At 42.6% G+C, this 14450-nt stretch overlaps 1 protein-coding gene across 4 annotated transcripts in view; it reads left to right on the top strand.

Moving 5' to 3' along the window:
* Positions 1–2416: 2416 nt before the first annotated feature.
* The window catches only part of SMG1 (SMG1 nonsense mediated mRNA decay associated PI3K related kinase), a 70051-nt gene continuing 58017 nt past the window's right edge, over positions 2417–14450 (top strand). For 2 of the 4 annotated variants that reach the window (XM_075165097.1, XM_075165099.1), the window contains exons 1-2: positions 2417–2682; positions 12157–12320. In XM_075165097.1, coding sequence (XP_075021198.1) covers positions 2594–2682; positions 12157–12320 — 253 coding nt within the window. In that variant the 5' untranslated portion in view covers positions 2417–2593. Of the gene's footprint in view, positions 2683–2925; positions 3053–12156; positions 12321–14450 lie in introns of those variants that run through there. The other 2 variants (XM_075165101.1, XM_075165100.1) reach the window with 2 other exon arrangements.

Genomic DNA, 14450 nt, shown 5'->3' with positions numbered 1-14450 from the left:
GAAAGTGCTATACAAATAATTGTTGCTCTATCTCACAGATCTTGATGAGCATTTTAACTATTATCTATAATACCATTTAAATTTCACAATATAATCATCCTTGTAGAAACAGATCAAGTATGTCTTTTCATTTGGCAACTATATAACATTTCACAGTTTTAAGGCTGTGCACAACAGCAGTTTAGAAACCTAAACATCACTGATCCATTTTACAAATGGAGACAACTGCACTCAGAAGAGGAATCTGCATTAGACCACAGAGACTGCAGCAAATTCACCACTAGAATACAGGATTTCTGATACAAAATTTACTCTACCAAACACTACATCAGTGGTTCTTAAACTCTTGCTGTACGCAGGCAGTTGTTGGTCACAGTATGCCAGCTTGCTTTCTTACCTCCTCTTGCTAAATTAATTTGAAGGGTAGTTAAAAATACATTCCTAGCATTACCTTGCCCTTCAAATGATTCATGTTGTTACCATTGGGATAGTAGTCAGTCACGAAATAAGAAGAAAAATCCTCACCTGATGCATCACCAGGGGCAGAGGATCTGCTAGACTTTGTCGGAAAGGGTGAGCAAATTTGCAGCAGGTATTGTTGCTACACTTATAAAAACCTAATTTTGCCGCATATTGTGTAATTCTGGGTGTCCATCTCAATTATAAAGAAGGGGAAAAAAGATCTATCATGGCTCATGGAATTGATTGTTTTTGCAAAACTGATTCACTTAAGATACAAAAGCGTATGTCAGTTGAAACGCAGTCTGATGAGCACTGGGTCATATTGCATCAAAATGGCATTGTGTTGCAAGGAAGCCTTGTGGTATAATTTTTATTTTTTTTGTCCTGAAACTGATTTTGAAATCTGTACATGTCTTGCACGCATTGCTTACGGACTGTAAGCCAACAAGACTGTATCAGCAGGATGATGGCTGCCCAGCAGAATCCAAGGGAGGCGGCAGTATGCCATCTGTCTTAGCTAAGTCACCAACAGAACCGTGGCGTATTAGGCACAGGAGAATTTTAAAAGGCTCCTCAGGTCTTTCAGTGGTCTCAAATCTAGAATATTGTAATTAAAAAAAGAATTTGATCTACCCAGATCTCTTTGCTGAGTATCTGACTAAACTATTATAATTTTTCATAACTAAGGAAATACGCTGCAGTCAAGAATTGGGTTTATCAAATCAGCTAATGTAAGTTTCCAGGTCTTGCAGGAGAAATAAAAATATGCCTGAGAGAGTCTTTACATCTTTTTTGGGAAATGTACTCAGAATACCTACCAAATTGAGGAGATGTTTTTTCTCCCCTCAGGAGGCTTTCCCCATCAAATGCCCTTCTAGCAAATGTGGCGACTGCTTTACACAGAAAAGTCATTCCGGCTTAGAAAGACTTCTTAGAAAGACACTATTTCACTCGTCTGCTTTTGAAATGCATTTTAGCAGCTGTGAGGAAGAAGGGAGGAAGAAGGAGAAACCTTAGGGGTTTAGTTAGTGTTTAGTGTGGGGTTAGTCAGCTTTTTGCTGACCACTGCCAAACATCAGACTTCTCCCTGGCAGTCATATATGGGTGACATGTCCTAGTGGGGAGAAACATGGGGGTGAGGATCTGATCTATTCAGAGGGACGCAGCTCCCCGCAGACATTCCAGCAAGGCTTGGGGCAGCACAGACCCCTGCAGAGGGAAGGGGGAGGACGCCCGCATCCTCTTAACAAAGGGAGATGGGAGCAGTGCAGGGGTCCTTCAGCTCTGCTCAGGGCCTGGGAGCCCCAGCTCCTCTCGGGGCTCAAGGGCCCCAGGCTCCCCTCATGCCCTGAGGACCTTGGTCCCCACAGTGCCCAGGGGGCCCAGGCTCCCCTCAGGAGCCAGGGTCTGGGATCCTCTGGCTCTCCTCACAGTTGGGGGACTGGGAGCCCCCGCCTCCCCTCATGCCCCGGGGACCTTGGTCCCCTCAGGGCGCAGGGGTGCCAGGATCCCCTCAGGGAGCGGGATGCCCCAGATCCCTTCACGCTGGTCAGGCTGGGATCCCCTGGCTGCCCTCATGCCCAAAGGCCCCAGGTTCCCCTCACAGCTGAGGGGCTGGGAGCCTGTCGGCTGTCACCGATCCTGACAGTCCAAGGGCCTCAGGCTCCCCTCCGGACCCGGGGGGCTGGGATCCCCCGCTCCTCTCCCGCCCCGGGGCGGGGTGGCGACAATGGCCGCCCGCTCCCCCACGCCCAGTCGCAGGGGAGACCACCGCCCGTGCCCCTGCAGGGCGGGCAGCGGCGGGGACCCCCCCCCCGTGGGTGGGGAAGCCCGTCCCGCGGCTGCCGGAGGCGGACCGCCCCCGCGCCCCGTCCCCCGCCCTCCCAGCGTGCCCCGCGGAGGGGGCGGGCGGCCCATGTCCGCGATCCCGGCATGCCGCGCGGCCGGGCAGCAGCCAGAGCAGCCGCGGCGGCCGCGTCCCCTCCCTCCGGTGTGAGACAGCAGCCGACTGCGGAGCGCGAGTGAGGAGCCGCCGCCCGCGCCTCTCCCCCGCCTTCCTCCCCCGCCGCCCTCCTCCGCCGCCCCTGTCCCGCGCCGCTGCCCGGCCGGCCATGCCGTCTCGGGCAAGGTAATGAGCCGCAGAGCCCCGGGGTCTCGGCTGAGCGGCACCGGCAGCAGGCAGCACTACCACCCGCGGGGCTGGAATGACTGGCAACCCAGGTGGGCAGGGCTGGGGCAGGGGGCGCGGCCTGGCCGCCTGCGGGGCGCGGGGGCCGGGGCAGCGGGGCGCCGCGGTGGCGGCTCGGCCCGGCCCCGCCGCCGGGCCTGGGGGAGCGGGGCGGCGCGGGCCGCGGCGGCTCGGAGCGGCGGCTCGGAGCGGCGGCGGAGCCACTTCCTGGCTGTTGGGCCTAGGGGCGGGCGGGAGGCAGCCGCCGGGCCTAGCGCGGGGCGGGTGGCGGCGGGCCGGCCGCCGGGCCTAGGCGGCGGGGAAGGGACCGGCCGCCGCCGTGCCCTGGCGGGAGCCGGGCAGGGGCGCGGAGGGGATTTCCGGATCCGAGTCTGCCGGCGGCTAGAGACGGGAGAGGGACAGGTCTGTCACCGCGCAGGGCTCGGTGGGGCCCCGGTCTGGGCTCTGAGCTGGCGGGTGGGAGCGCTCCTTCCTCCCCCGCTTCTCCCGGTGTCCCCTCTCCCCTCGGCCTGTCGCGGCTCGGGGTGGCTGTGCCGTCTCTGGTGTGTGTCTGCAGGCAGCGGCTTCCCTCCCCCTGCGCGTCTGGTGGGAGACGCTTTACTGGAAAGCAGAAGCGCTGGGGGCTGCAGTGGGGTGGGGAACTGGGGGGGGGGCTTGATACCTGTGTTTTTTCAGTCCAGTTTTCAGCTGGCAGTTAATCAGAGAAGAACAGAGGCTGCGGAAATACTCCTAGTCTTTTGAGGGTTAATAAAAAAGTACAGGGTTTTTTTTTTTTGTTGTTTATCTACTTACAGTTGAGCTGTAAGTAGGCTGGGGTGAGAGCTTATACAATGTGTGTTAGGTTTTAAGGTGTGTTTATACCTGGTACTTCTTAGTGGAATTCAAAGTCTGTTGACTTCTTTAGTCAAGTATAGGCAGTGTATTTCAGGTCTTGATTACTTCTGATACATCTGATGCTAATGTATTTGCTGTAGTGCTCATCTTTGCTATTGTAAGAAAATTTTCATGTAGAAATTATAAATAAATTCGATGTTTCTTAATTTTTTTTTTTATGTGGAAGATTTGGGGCTTTTTTAGTGTTTTTGAGAGTTTAACACAATATGGGATCCTACTTTTAAACCTTCCAGCAAAGAACAGAGTGGCACGTGCTTGGGAATGTATGTACAGATGACAGTCCCAGTGGCATGCGATTTGGACTAGGAAAATGGGGTGGATGTGAAGATAGATCTTATGAAGCACAGGTGTAACTTAAGTATTTACTGTGAAGGAAGCTTTCCTTTTGCTTGAACAGCTAGCAGCACAGCCTGTAGGACTAATGCTAGAGGCTATTTAGTTCTTAATGGTGTGTGGGGCATGGTTATTTAAGTTCTAATTTCTTCTGTTATTGAACTTCTTGGTCAAATAACTTACTATTTTTTCCACACTTAAAAGCTTGCGAACCTCGTTGGTGACCTCTTCTTATAGCATCTAGATTTTTTGGGGGGGATTAAGAAGTCTGGTCTCTTACTTCTCAACTACTACCTTGCTTCAGATTTCTGGGCTGCAGTCTGGAATTCTGAACCATAACTCTTGACCTTCCTACCTGGAAGAAATTTGATGTACCTCTTGTGTCTTTGCAGTGGATGGCTTCTATAAATGCTTTCTGGTTGGATATATTAGTTTGTCACAAGTTCTATCTTTTAGCCTAAAAAATACGTCTTACAGGGGCTAGGAAGCTGACTTTTTCCAGTACAGCATTGTCTGCAATAGGTTCAGTTGTGTTAGGGGTGAAAGTAGGAGTGTAGCTGCAGAAACGCTTTGCCTGGTGATAAGGCTGGTTTAAGAAGTTAGACTGTTACCTCAGTGTCTGCTTCTGGTCTGTTCCCCATGCTGTAGTTTGGTGCCTCCTTAGCTCTCAAGTACAGCTGCTGTAAACTGGGCTGCTGAAATAATTATCCCAAAAGTCATAGCAGGAACAAAAATCTGAAAGCAGTAGAGAAAGTGTGGCAGACTAGGGGGGCTTCATAGCATGGCTAGGGCCTAGTTCTGTTTCCATCACACTGTGTGATTAGAGCTCCTGCTAAGAAATGGGTAACACCTCTTCACTGATCCTGTCACTTGGAAGAATTTAACTTTATCCTTTCCTGTAAATAATATGTTTTTTTAATCTGGTGAGAGAGTCCAGGAATCAGAAATGTTCACACAGTCCCAAACACAGAGCACATTTTTCTCCATATGTTATGCTCAAGTTTTTTAAATCTCAAAAAGATAGCTTTGGCGATATGGAACCTGTGAGTCTACACTAGGAGCTTAAAGAACGACGCAGAGATTAAATCAGTCTTTGTTCTTTTGGCATTAACTAACTTTTAAAAGTGATTCACATGCACGGTTGAAAGGAGATCTGCTATATAAAACTGGCAGTGAGTGTTTCTTTTTCGTTGATTGTTTCGAATATGCTCTTGGACAAACCCCACAGCACAAAATATACCCGCGTGTTCTTTCCTTCCCCTTTCTTTTCTGTTGACTGTTAGTTTCGTTTAGCTTAGGTGATGTTGCTGGTAAATGCTTTCTTGCAGGGCGTGGAAGAGGTAATGCACATGGCTGAAGTAATGACAAGTGCAGTAATTGTAGTCATTTCAAGTTCCTAAAGGGGGAAAAAGGAACTGCTAATGCACAGGTGTATTATCAGATGGCTTGTGTTTTCAAACGCACATTTTTGTGTGTGTAAAAATGACTAGATCGATTCTCATTACTGGGTCCAGATTCCTCTCAATTTTTAGTAATGCTAATCAGCATTGGGACTTGGGGTGAAAACAGTGTGAAACTGAAAGTTGGAGCCCACATCCTTATTTAAGGCGAGTAGTTTTTAATTAGAACTTGATTTTTTTTTTTGTGCCCGCATGAATGCGGTCATATCTGTCAGATGCACGTGGACTGGTTTTCCTACAGTGTGTGTATTGATAGGACTGTGTATTATGGAGGAAGAAGTTGTCCTGATATATGTGGGCATATTCGTTTGTGCACTGAGGTGTACCAGAGTCTAAATTAATAGCAATACAAAAACGTTTTAGATAAATGTTGGATATATGTGATGGAGAACAGGAGGTTTTTTTGAGAAGGCTTGATAAGATCTTGTTCTCCCTTCTTCTAAATTTCATAGCTTTCTAAACCTTTACTTCTTTTTTTCTTTCCTTTTTGTTTGACAGATCTCACTGCATTTTCCAACTTCGGGGGGAAGAAATAAAATCATGTCAGTGTGCAGGTCTTGTGTGTGAGCAGAGTTAATTCCGTAGAGTACTAAAGGCTAATTATATACTGAAACAAGCAATACTTGCCTTTGATAGGAAATGCTCTGGGTGGCAAAGCAAGTTTCATGTGCTTATGGTGGTACTAAGCAGGAGTGTGAGTGCAGGGGAGCAGGTTAGCACCATGGCTTTCTTATTCTTAGGCGAAAGTGAGGAAAAGAAAATAGGACTTTAATTAACAGGACCTCTCTGTCTCTGCTATCATAAATGTAGGTTAGCAGGGGAATATATGGAAAAGTTGAAAAAGAATCTTTCACATCTGAGAAAAGTTCCAGAAGTGTCTTGCTAGGTTCAGTACTGAAATTCGTTCTTGAAAATGAAGTGTATCCTTCTCAGGCAATGTAAGTCAGTGTTACGAATTACTGATTTCTGTTAGCACGGTGCCTGCCAAACCAAGTTACTGCTTAGGTCCCCATGGGTCTAGACACCATGAGACAAGACAGTAAAATATGGCTCTCCTTCCAGGTAGCTTATAACCTAAGCAGGAGAGCAGTTTTGGCTAGCACTTTATAACTGAGGACAAGTACCCTGTGTTTAATTAAAGACAGAATAGGAGGTATTGGCAGGAGCAAAGAAACTCATTAGGGCAAATGGGCTAGGAAAGTGATGGTTAGAGCAGTGCTTTTTACGTGGCTGTGAAGGGCAGAGGCATGTCTTTTACAAAAGGCAAGCACTAGTTGTTGTGGATATTATCTGTTCATAATGCTGGATTAACACATTGAATGACAAGCAGGGTGATAGTGGGTGCTGTGTATAAGGAAAATTGAGTCAGAAACTCTAGTTCTTCTGCGTTTGCATGTACAACAAAGTACACAGCAAAATTTTGTTAGAAATAGGCTGAAATCTTAGTTTGGACAGGTCTGTAACTGAGAGACTTGAAAGTTGACAACATAGAGATGTTTGAGGATGTTGCTGAAGTTACCTGAGAATCGGTGTAGAGTCATGTAGGATGAAAGTTGGTAAGGCTTCTCCATCTTTTCAGGGATAGTTGAGAGAGAGGAGAGCGCAAAGAGTGAGATAGATAGATAGATATGTACATAGGGGGAGAGAGAGAGAGAGAAATAGTCTGCGATGTTGAAGCCAGCTTAGAGAATGAGATGCAGTATCAGTTGTGAGGTGCCATTGTGAACAGGTCAATGGAAACCTTGGGAAGAGAGATTCAGTGGACTGTGCGTGGGAGATGCTGAACAGGAATGGGTTCAGTTCTGAAGTGGCAACAAGTAATTCTTGATCTCCTTTCACACCTGAGTGTGTTGAATATGTTGATAAGGTTGGGAAGGTATGAGATCAAAGAGCTTTTTTGTTTTTTGGTAAAATGGGGCAGCCTAAGTTTGTAATGTGAAAGCCTTTGTTTTTAATGTGAGGACAGAGGAGCATGAGATGTGAGAAAGATGAAAGTGTGTCAGTGGGAAGCAAAAGGAACTTGGAGAGCAGATAACCTTCCATACAAGAATAGCCATACTAGATCGGACCAATGATTTAGCTAGCATAATATCCTGTATACAAAAATGGCTATCAGAAGATGCCTATGGAAAAATAAGAACAGGATGCATATATGTGATACATTTCCCTGACTTTCCCTCCTGATGTCCATCACAGGACAGAAGGAAATTGGTGAGCTACTGTGTAAGAAGTGAGTGATGCGGAATCAAGAGGTGATTTGAAAAGCTACTGTGACTGCAGGCAGTTGTCCAGCAGTGGAGATGGCAGAATTGCAGTAGGAAAATAGTGAATTAGTTGTTATTACACTAGTGAAAACATGGCCACTTAAACTCTTGTGCTCTCTCAACACAGGGGTACAAACAAAAGCAGGCTTTGGGGTGGGTTCAGCCAGGCTTGGGCTTAGCAAGATGGACCAAGTGAAGAGCATGGCAAAAGAAGGCTGTCATTGCTCTGCATGCTGGTGGAAGAAAGGTCAGAAACTTGGTGGGAAGCTGTTAATTTGAGTGGATACAGTGATTCTAAGTTTTAAATATTTTATTGATAAAGATTTTAAGTAATGAATTTATCTGCATTGTAGCAAATAAACTTGGCAAATAGAGCAAATAAGTAAGTAAAATTGACTGACTGGAACAATAATACAACTCATACAGTAGAGTTGTCTCAGAATAAATCCTCCATGTAGATCCTGTACTTGGAAATAAAATCAAATAGAATAATTAAGTGATTTTTATCTCAAAATAATATCCATATGGCAGGGTCGTTCTGAAAGAGCTACAGATAATGAATAGTATACAACAGATTGATTGTAACATGTTTCTTGGACAAAAATTCTTAAGGCTGCCATATAACTAAAGAAACATGATATATTTTTGATTGACCTATTTTTCTTTTTTCTAGATAAAGAGATTTTTTTTTTTTAAAGCCAGTTCTCAGCCATGCTTTCTTCAGTCATACCAATTGGCTAGTCAAATCATGTTGATACTTTTAATGGAATGAGATATACACTTACTTTTGGAAAAGTCTAATTTTCCTTTTGTATATCCCTGGAAAAAAAACTAAGTAGCTTTTTCTTAGGGAGAACTAGTGGCCATTTCTGCTTATTTAGGTGGGTGAACTATTTTCTTTTTCTGATGGATAAAGGCAGGTTAAAAATTACCCTGCAGAAAACCGAATGCAATCTCTTCTGTATAAATGATATTGCTAGAAATGCAGGAAATTGGTGCCGGTGTTGGTGGTAGTCAGGTGTCTTCCGCCCAGAGCCAGGCACAGATGAAAACTGTCATGTGAGCTCTTGAATTACTTTGCTTAGTCTCCATCAATGAGCTTTTCAGGTGGAAATAAAACAGAATAGTGTCTCATAAAGTGGCAAATATGCTTCTGAAGCTACTGTGTAAGGTAATCATAGTCATGTTCATCCTTGCAATTTCCCATTCCTGCTTTGTCTAATATCACATTTGTGTTTGTACTTTTGCTTATCTGTTGCTAACATTGTGTGTTGTGATTTTATTAGTATACAATGTTTGTTAGGTCTGTGACAATGTCAATGTATGTAACTGATAAATTTGTTGTTACATAGGCTTCTTTTGAAAGATGATGCTAAGTGTTACATCTGTCACGTAACCCACCATCTGCTTGGCACAATGTAATGAAAGTGGAAATACCGCCAGGTGAACAGGAAAAGTGCCCTCCTGGCATGCGGGCGTGAGTTGAGGTAGCTGGGAGTACGGTTCTTCCCATCCCCTCGTGGAATGGCTGCAGTGTACCTTAAAGGGCTGGAGGGAGGCAGAAAAAGTAATTATTTGTAAGACCTTGGCAAGTACCTGTCCGTAGAGTGGCTGCGTTTTGAGTTCTAAGTGGTTCTCTTTCAAAATCATGAATACGTTATTGACATGAAAATGGCATTTTTCAGAAACAAATTTGAAAACTAAATGTCTCCTTCTGTACACGCAGACCATGCTTCGCTGTGAGTTTGCACAGCAGTGTCCTGTGTCACCCAGGTGTCTGGGTTCCTCGGTAAGGGAGCACAGGCGCAGGTGACAGGTACTGGGGTCACGTCCCCAGGTCTTGATGAGGCCATGCCACAAACTCCCAGAGTGCTGATGCAGGAGCTACAGTACAATTCTCAGGTGGGAAGCAAATTTAAGAAATGGTGTGCATCCCTGGACAGCTAGAAATGCACAGGCCCATGAGATGGTGGGTTCTGCTTCTGGTGTGAATCTTATTGCAAGCTTCTTTCAGTTCAAAATCCTCCTTCGAAGCAATACGGAGGACCATAGCAGCCAGCTGGGTCACAGAACCTCGTTCTCTGGAAACAGTATCTTTCTATGAAGCGTTTTTTTCTCTGCCTCATAAAGAAAGGGCAGAAACTGCTGGATATCTAAGCTACACATTTATTGTAGTGGGAACAATGTTTTCAGTGGGAACTATTGTCCCTTACATTGATACATAGAAGAACAATTATATATTTTTAATAAAATTGTGCTCGCCTTTTAGTTGGGTGATAAAGTGTGAACAGGTTAGCTTGCAGAAAGCTGTTCCCAAAGACAGAACGAAGCGAGTGTGTGGTTTTTCCCAGGGAAACAATAGGCTTATGTATTTTACCACAATGGAAAATTTTACAAAATGTTCAAAGGCTGTGCTGCGGGAAGTGAGGTTAGCTGAGAACACGTGTAGTCCTTCAGTTGATTGGGATACGCAGAACAGTCTTAAAAATTGTACGTTTAATCAGCTTGCCTTCAGACTTAAGAATGTCAGACTTAATGCTTGACAATTGGAGATGATACAGTCTACAGCACATTGCCTTAAAAAAACCGATGCTCTTTGGGGAGGTACGCTATTAAGAACCCATCAGTACTTAAATTTGCCAATTGAAAATTTGTCAGTCTGTTTCATTGAAAGGCTAAAATAATTTGAATCCTCCGTAATAAACTCTGCTGTTACTTAAAGTGAGCTGGAAGTCTCCTGAGGTTTTAGGGCAGGGAGAAAATCTGGGGGCTCTGTAGCTGACTGGAAAATTTGCACATGGTATAGGCACATTTAAAGTTCATACCATTTGAAGGTACAGTGCAGAACTTCGTTGTGGTTCAACATACCTTAGGTGAATGATGAAGGTCCAACCGTGTAAGTATTTCTACAATCCTAGTTGACTGTCATGAGCAAAGACTTTTACTAAGGCTTTGCCTCGAGTAGCATAGCCTATTTTATAAAATAGTCCAAGCAAGTGCTCAACAAAACAGTAGTTGTGATGCCACAGTGAATGCTGAATGAGGAAAAGAGTCTTAATGTGTATATCTAAAGATAAATTTGCTTATACAGCAAAAGGGAATAATACCTGCCAAGCAACCTAGTGTCAACCTTTCACTGTGAGAACAGGGCAAAACCACAATTTTCTTCTTTTGAACCCTGTTGTCTTTTAACACTCTCAAGAGAATAAAGTATGTGGGGGGGTTTCTTTAATTCCAGTTGTTTTTGCAAATATCAACCCTCATGGTATTACTCTTCCAGTTGTACTGAGGATGAGCTATATTTGAAAATAGCAACCCTTCAGGACAGCTTAAGTAACAACGGCCTTTCAAAAATTTTAGCTGTTTTTTCCCTTTTGGCCTTGAGATGTATTTAACTCCTTTCCCCTGAATTTGTCACGGGTTCTAATCACAGTGTTCTCTTGAAAAGTAAAAATGAAAGACTTTTTCCCAAGAACATGTGGCGTTTGTCCTTAGACAAATTGTAGTTAATTTACAGGAATGAAAAGGAACAATCTGTCCTGCTTTTTGTTAAATAATCAAATGATCCATCCAAAGCTTAAAATAAAAATAGAAGATCTTTAGAGTTTGCTTAGGAAAAGCCCTCTGTAAATAATTTGAATAGTTTGATTCCAAATATACTTGAGTTGAACAAAATTCTGCTGTTTTTTGTTTTGGATGGGTATTGATTTACTGGTTGTAATGTAAAACCTCCAGTATTGCTTGTAAGGATGCATTTAAAGTAATTAGTTGAATTTAGGTTCTGAAGTCTCAGAGTTTAGTATATTAAAGTTATTGTATTTTTAAAAATGAAATCACTTAGTACGTCCAGCGAGAAGAGTTGGTTTCGTAATTTTCATCTTTTTCCTTAAAAATTTATTCTGGGCTATAAATCAGTTTTCTGATATGAGAGTGGTTTAAACTTAACGCAGATTTTTTAACTCACTTTATCTACTCTAAAGAATAACAACTCTGGCTTTACGTTTTTCCACAGTAAAGCCTGTTTTCTCGTTTTGCAATTTTTGTTTTGCAAAAACTTAATATGTGATTCCTATATTGATTATCAGTTACATGCTAGTAACACCTCTGTCTAATAAGTGGTTTTACATTGCTCAATAAGGCCCATAGCATATTATGTAAATGTAATGTGTATATTAGTAATGACTTTCACAAATGATAGACACTGTATCGCCTTGCTGTGGTATATGCCTATACCTAGCTGTATTTTATTTTTCATTTCTGGGAAGTAATTTTTCTTTATATAGGCATCCAACTGGAAAGAGACTTGAGAACGTCCTGAGGAAAGGCACTGGCGCACTAGAATGCATTTCCTTTGCATGTTGCTGTAATAATTAGTCAATTCTAATCCCAATGTGCATTTAAGGTCACTTTTTAAGAAGCAGGTTAGACGTACAACTTTTTTTGACACAGGAAAATACATTTGGGATTGTCATTTAAATATGTTGCATTTATAAGTGAATGTGAATCCCACTCCTGTTATACCCCTACATAAAAAAAAATATTTTTCTCTTTATAGAACTGACAGTGCATCAGCTGACCAGGACAATTTAAAATACTCTTCATCCAGAGATCGGGGCAGTTCTGCCTCCTATGGATTACAACCCTCAAATTCAGCTGTGGTGTCTCGACAAAGACACGATGATATCAGAGTCCACACTGACATACAGAATGAAGAAAAAGGTATACAGATTGCTGTTTCATGTGTAAATTGTGAAGGGACATTCAGAGAAAGGCAGTAAACTTGAAATCGTTGAGAATTTTTTCTTTTTTTATTTTTTAAAGGCAGTGAACTGATACTACTCATTGCCACAGTATCACTGTGTTGAGAGATTTAACAGGGATCAAAGAAATGTGGTTGATATGAATACTGAGAAAAATATGCAGTTGCATTAGGAGAAGAATGTAAGAGAAGACTTAATGCATTAATAGAATAAGCACTTTTTCCTAACGAATAGTATTCTGGATGTGTCTGGTCTGCAAGTTGTAATTTCTTCTGGTATTGAAAATGGACTGCCTGATTAAATGGGCTACTAATCTGATATATTACCTATTGCAGCTTTACTGCAGCAAACTGGAATCTTTGTTTGGGAATCAAATCTATATTTTGTCATTAATCGGAATTTCTACTTCTATGTGCCTCAGTCTGACTTCATATAAATCGCATGATGTATGGTTCATAGAATTTTTTTTGTGTGGGTTTTTTTTCCCCTGGAGGTTTTTTTTTTGAGACTGGAAATACTTTCTCCAGAAAATAGCTAAAAATTCAGAATCATATCTTTTTCATCTTTATGAAAAAGAAATTTGTATTCTGTTTTTTTTTTTAATTGCTGAATACAGGTATCAAATAGGAGGCTTTTTTACTTGCAGAGTCACTTTTTAGACTATGTAAATCTTCTTCAGGCAGGCCAGACTCAAAAAAATCTCACAGGAATATTAATGTGGGAGTTTCTGTTCAGGAACCTAAAACGCATTCGCACTCCCCCTGCTTCTGTGCCCTGTAACTATCTGTAAAGAATTGCTACATCTTAGGGGAAGTTACAGCTGGGTGTGCTGATGCAAATTTATTTTTTTTTGTAAGTAGTATGTACTGCTAATAGGAGGCAGGGGCATGAAACAGGTATTTGTTTATCTGCATACCTTGAGAACCTTAAGATTTGGATAACTTTGACAGAGAAACTGCTTAGAAAGTGAGTACATTTGTCAGTGTGTCTGCTAACATGGAGAGTGTTACTATGTTTCACACAGACTAGCATTGTAGGTTATTCTTATACTTTGAAGTGTGCAAGTATTTAAAGAATGTACTGGCAGTATAGTGAAATAGTGAGTTTCGGACAAATTCAGTAAGGTAGTTTGTGAAGTGGGAAAAGTGCTGGGAAAGTGCCATTTGAAAAGAAAAATGCACCTATCTCTCCTTTAAATACTGTATCTTACAGGACATGTCTCTGCTAGCTCAGCACTTGAACTATGCTATTTTGTTCAGGTGTGACTTGAAAAGATATGATTAGGATATTCTGTACTATAAAACCAAATTCCAAATATCTCTAGTTCATTTTTATTTTTGGAGAAATTTGTAAGCTTAATGCAGAATAGTTTGTTTAGTAAGATTTTTCAATTAATCTGTTGGAATCTGCCAGCATGGAATTTTCATTTTAAGAACTTCTAGCTTTTCTATCCTGGATAACCATATATCATAAGTGCCTAGAATCCTTGAGAAGATATTCCATGCCTCCTTCCCCCCACCCCCCCAGTTTCTGGTGTTGATAATAAAAATGACTTCCAACTTGATAATTGCTGGAAGTTGTTCATGTTTGAAAACCTCCAAGGATGGGAGGTTCTGCAGCCTCCCTTAGCAGCCTGTTTGGTGCTTTACCACTCTTCTAGTAAAGAATTGTTTTCTCATATCCAGTTTGAATTTCCCGTGCTGCAACTTATGACTATTGACTCCTGTCCTTTTGCTCTGCATCTGTAAGATTAGTCTGGCTGTCTTTTTTTTTTTTTATTTATTTTTTTTTTTTAAAATAACCCTTCACATTAACTCGTGGAAGACTGCAATTAGATTTCTCCCCTTTGTCTTCTCCCCTTTACTTTGTAAAACAAGACAGTGGAGTTGGAATTTTTAAGTTTTTAAAACTAAATAGAAGGCTCTTGGGTTTTTATAGATGAGATGTTCTCCCTTCCTGAAACACTTTCCCCCCTTTTGATTTATAACTATGATGACTGCTAAAAAGATACTGCACTAGTATTCATATGTCATGGTATCTGCATATTTATGCTAAAATTAATAACCATGACATAGCTGATCATATTCTT

Source organism: Calonectris borealis, chromosome 16 (genome assembly GCF_964195595.1).
Source record: "Calonectris borealis chromosome 16, bCalBor7.hap1.2, whole genome shotgun sequence".
Classification (NCBI taxonomy): Eukaryota; Metazoa; Chordata; class Aves; order Procellariiformes; family Procellariidae; genus Calonectris; species Calonectris borealis.
The sequence above is the reverse complement of the archived record's forward strand: the minus strand, read 5'-3'. Positions and strand labels throughout refer to the sequence as shown.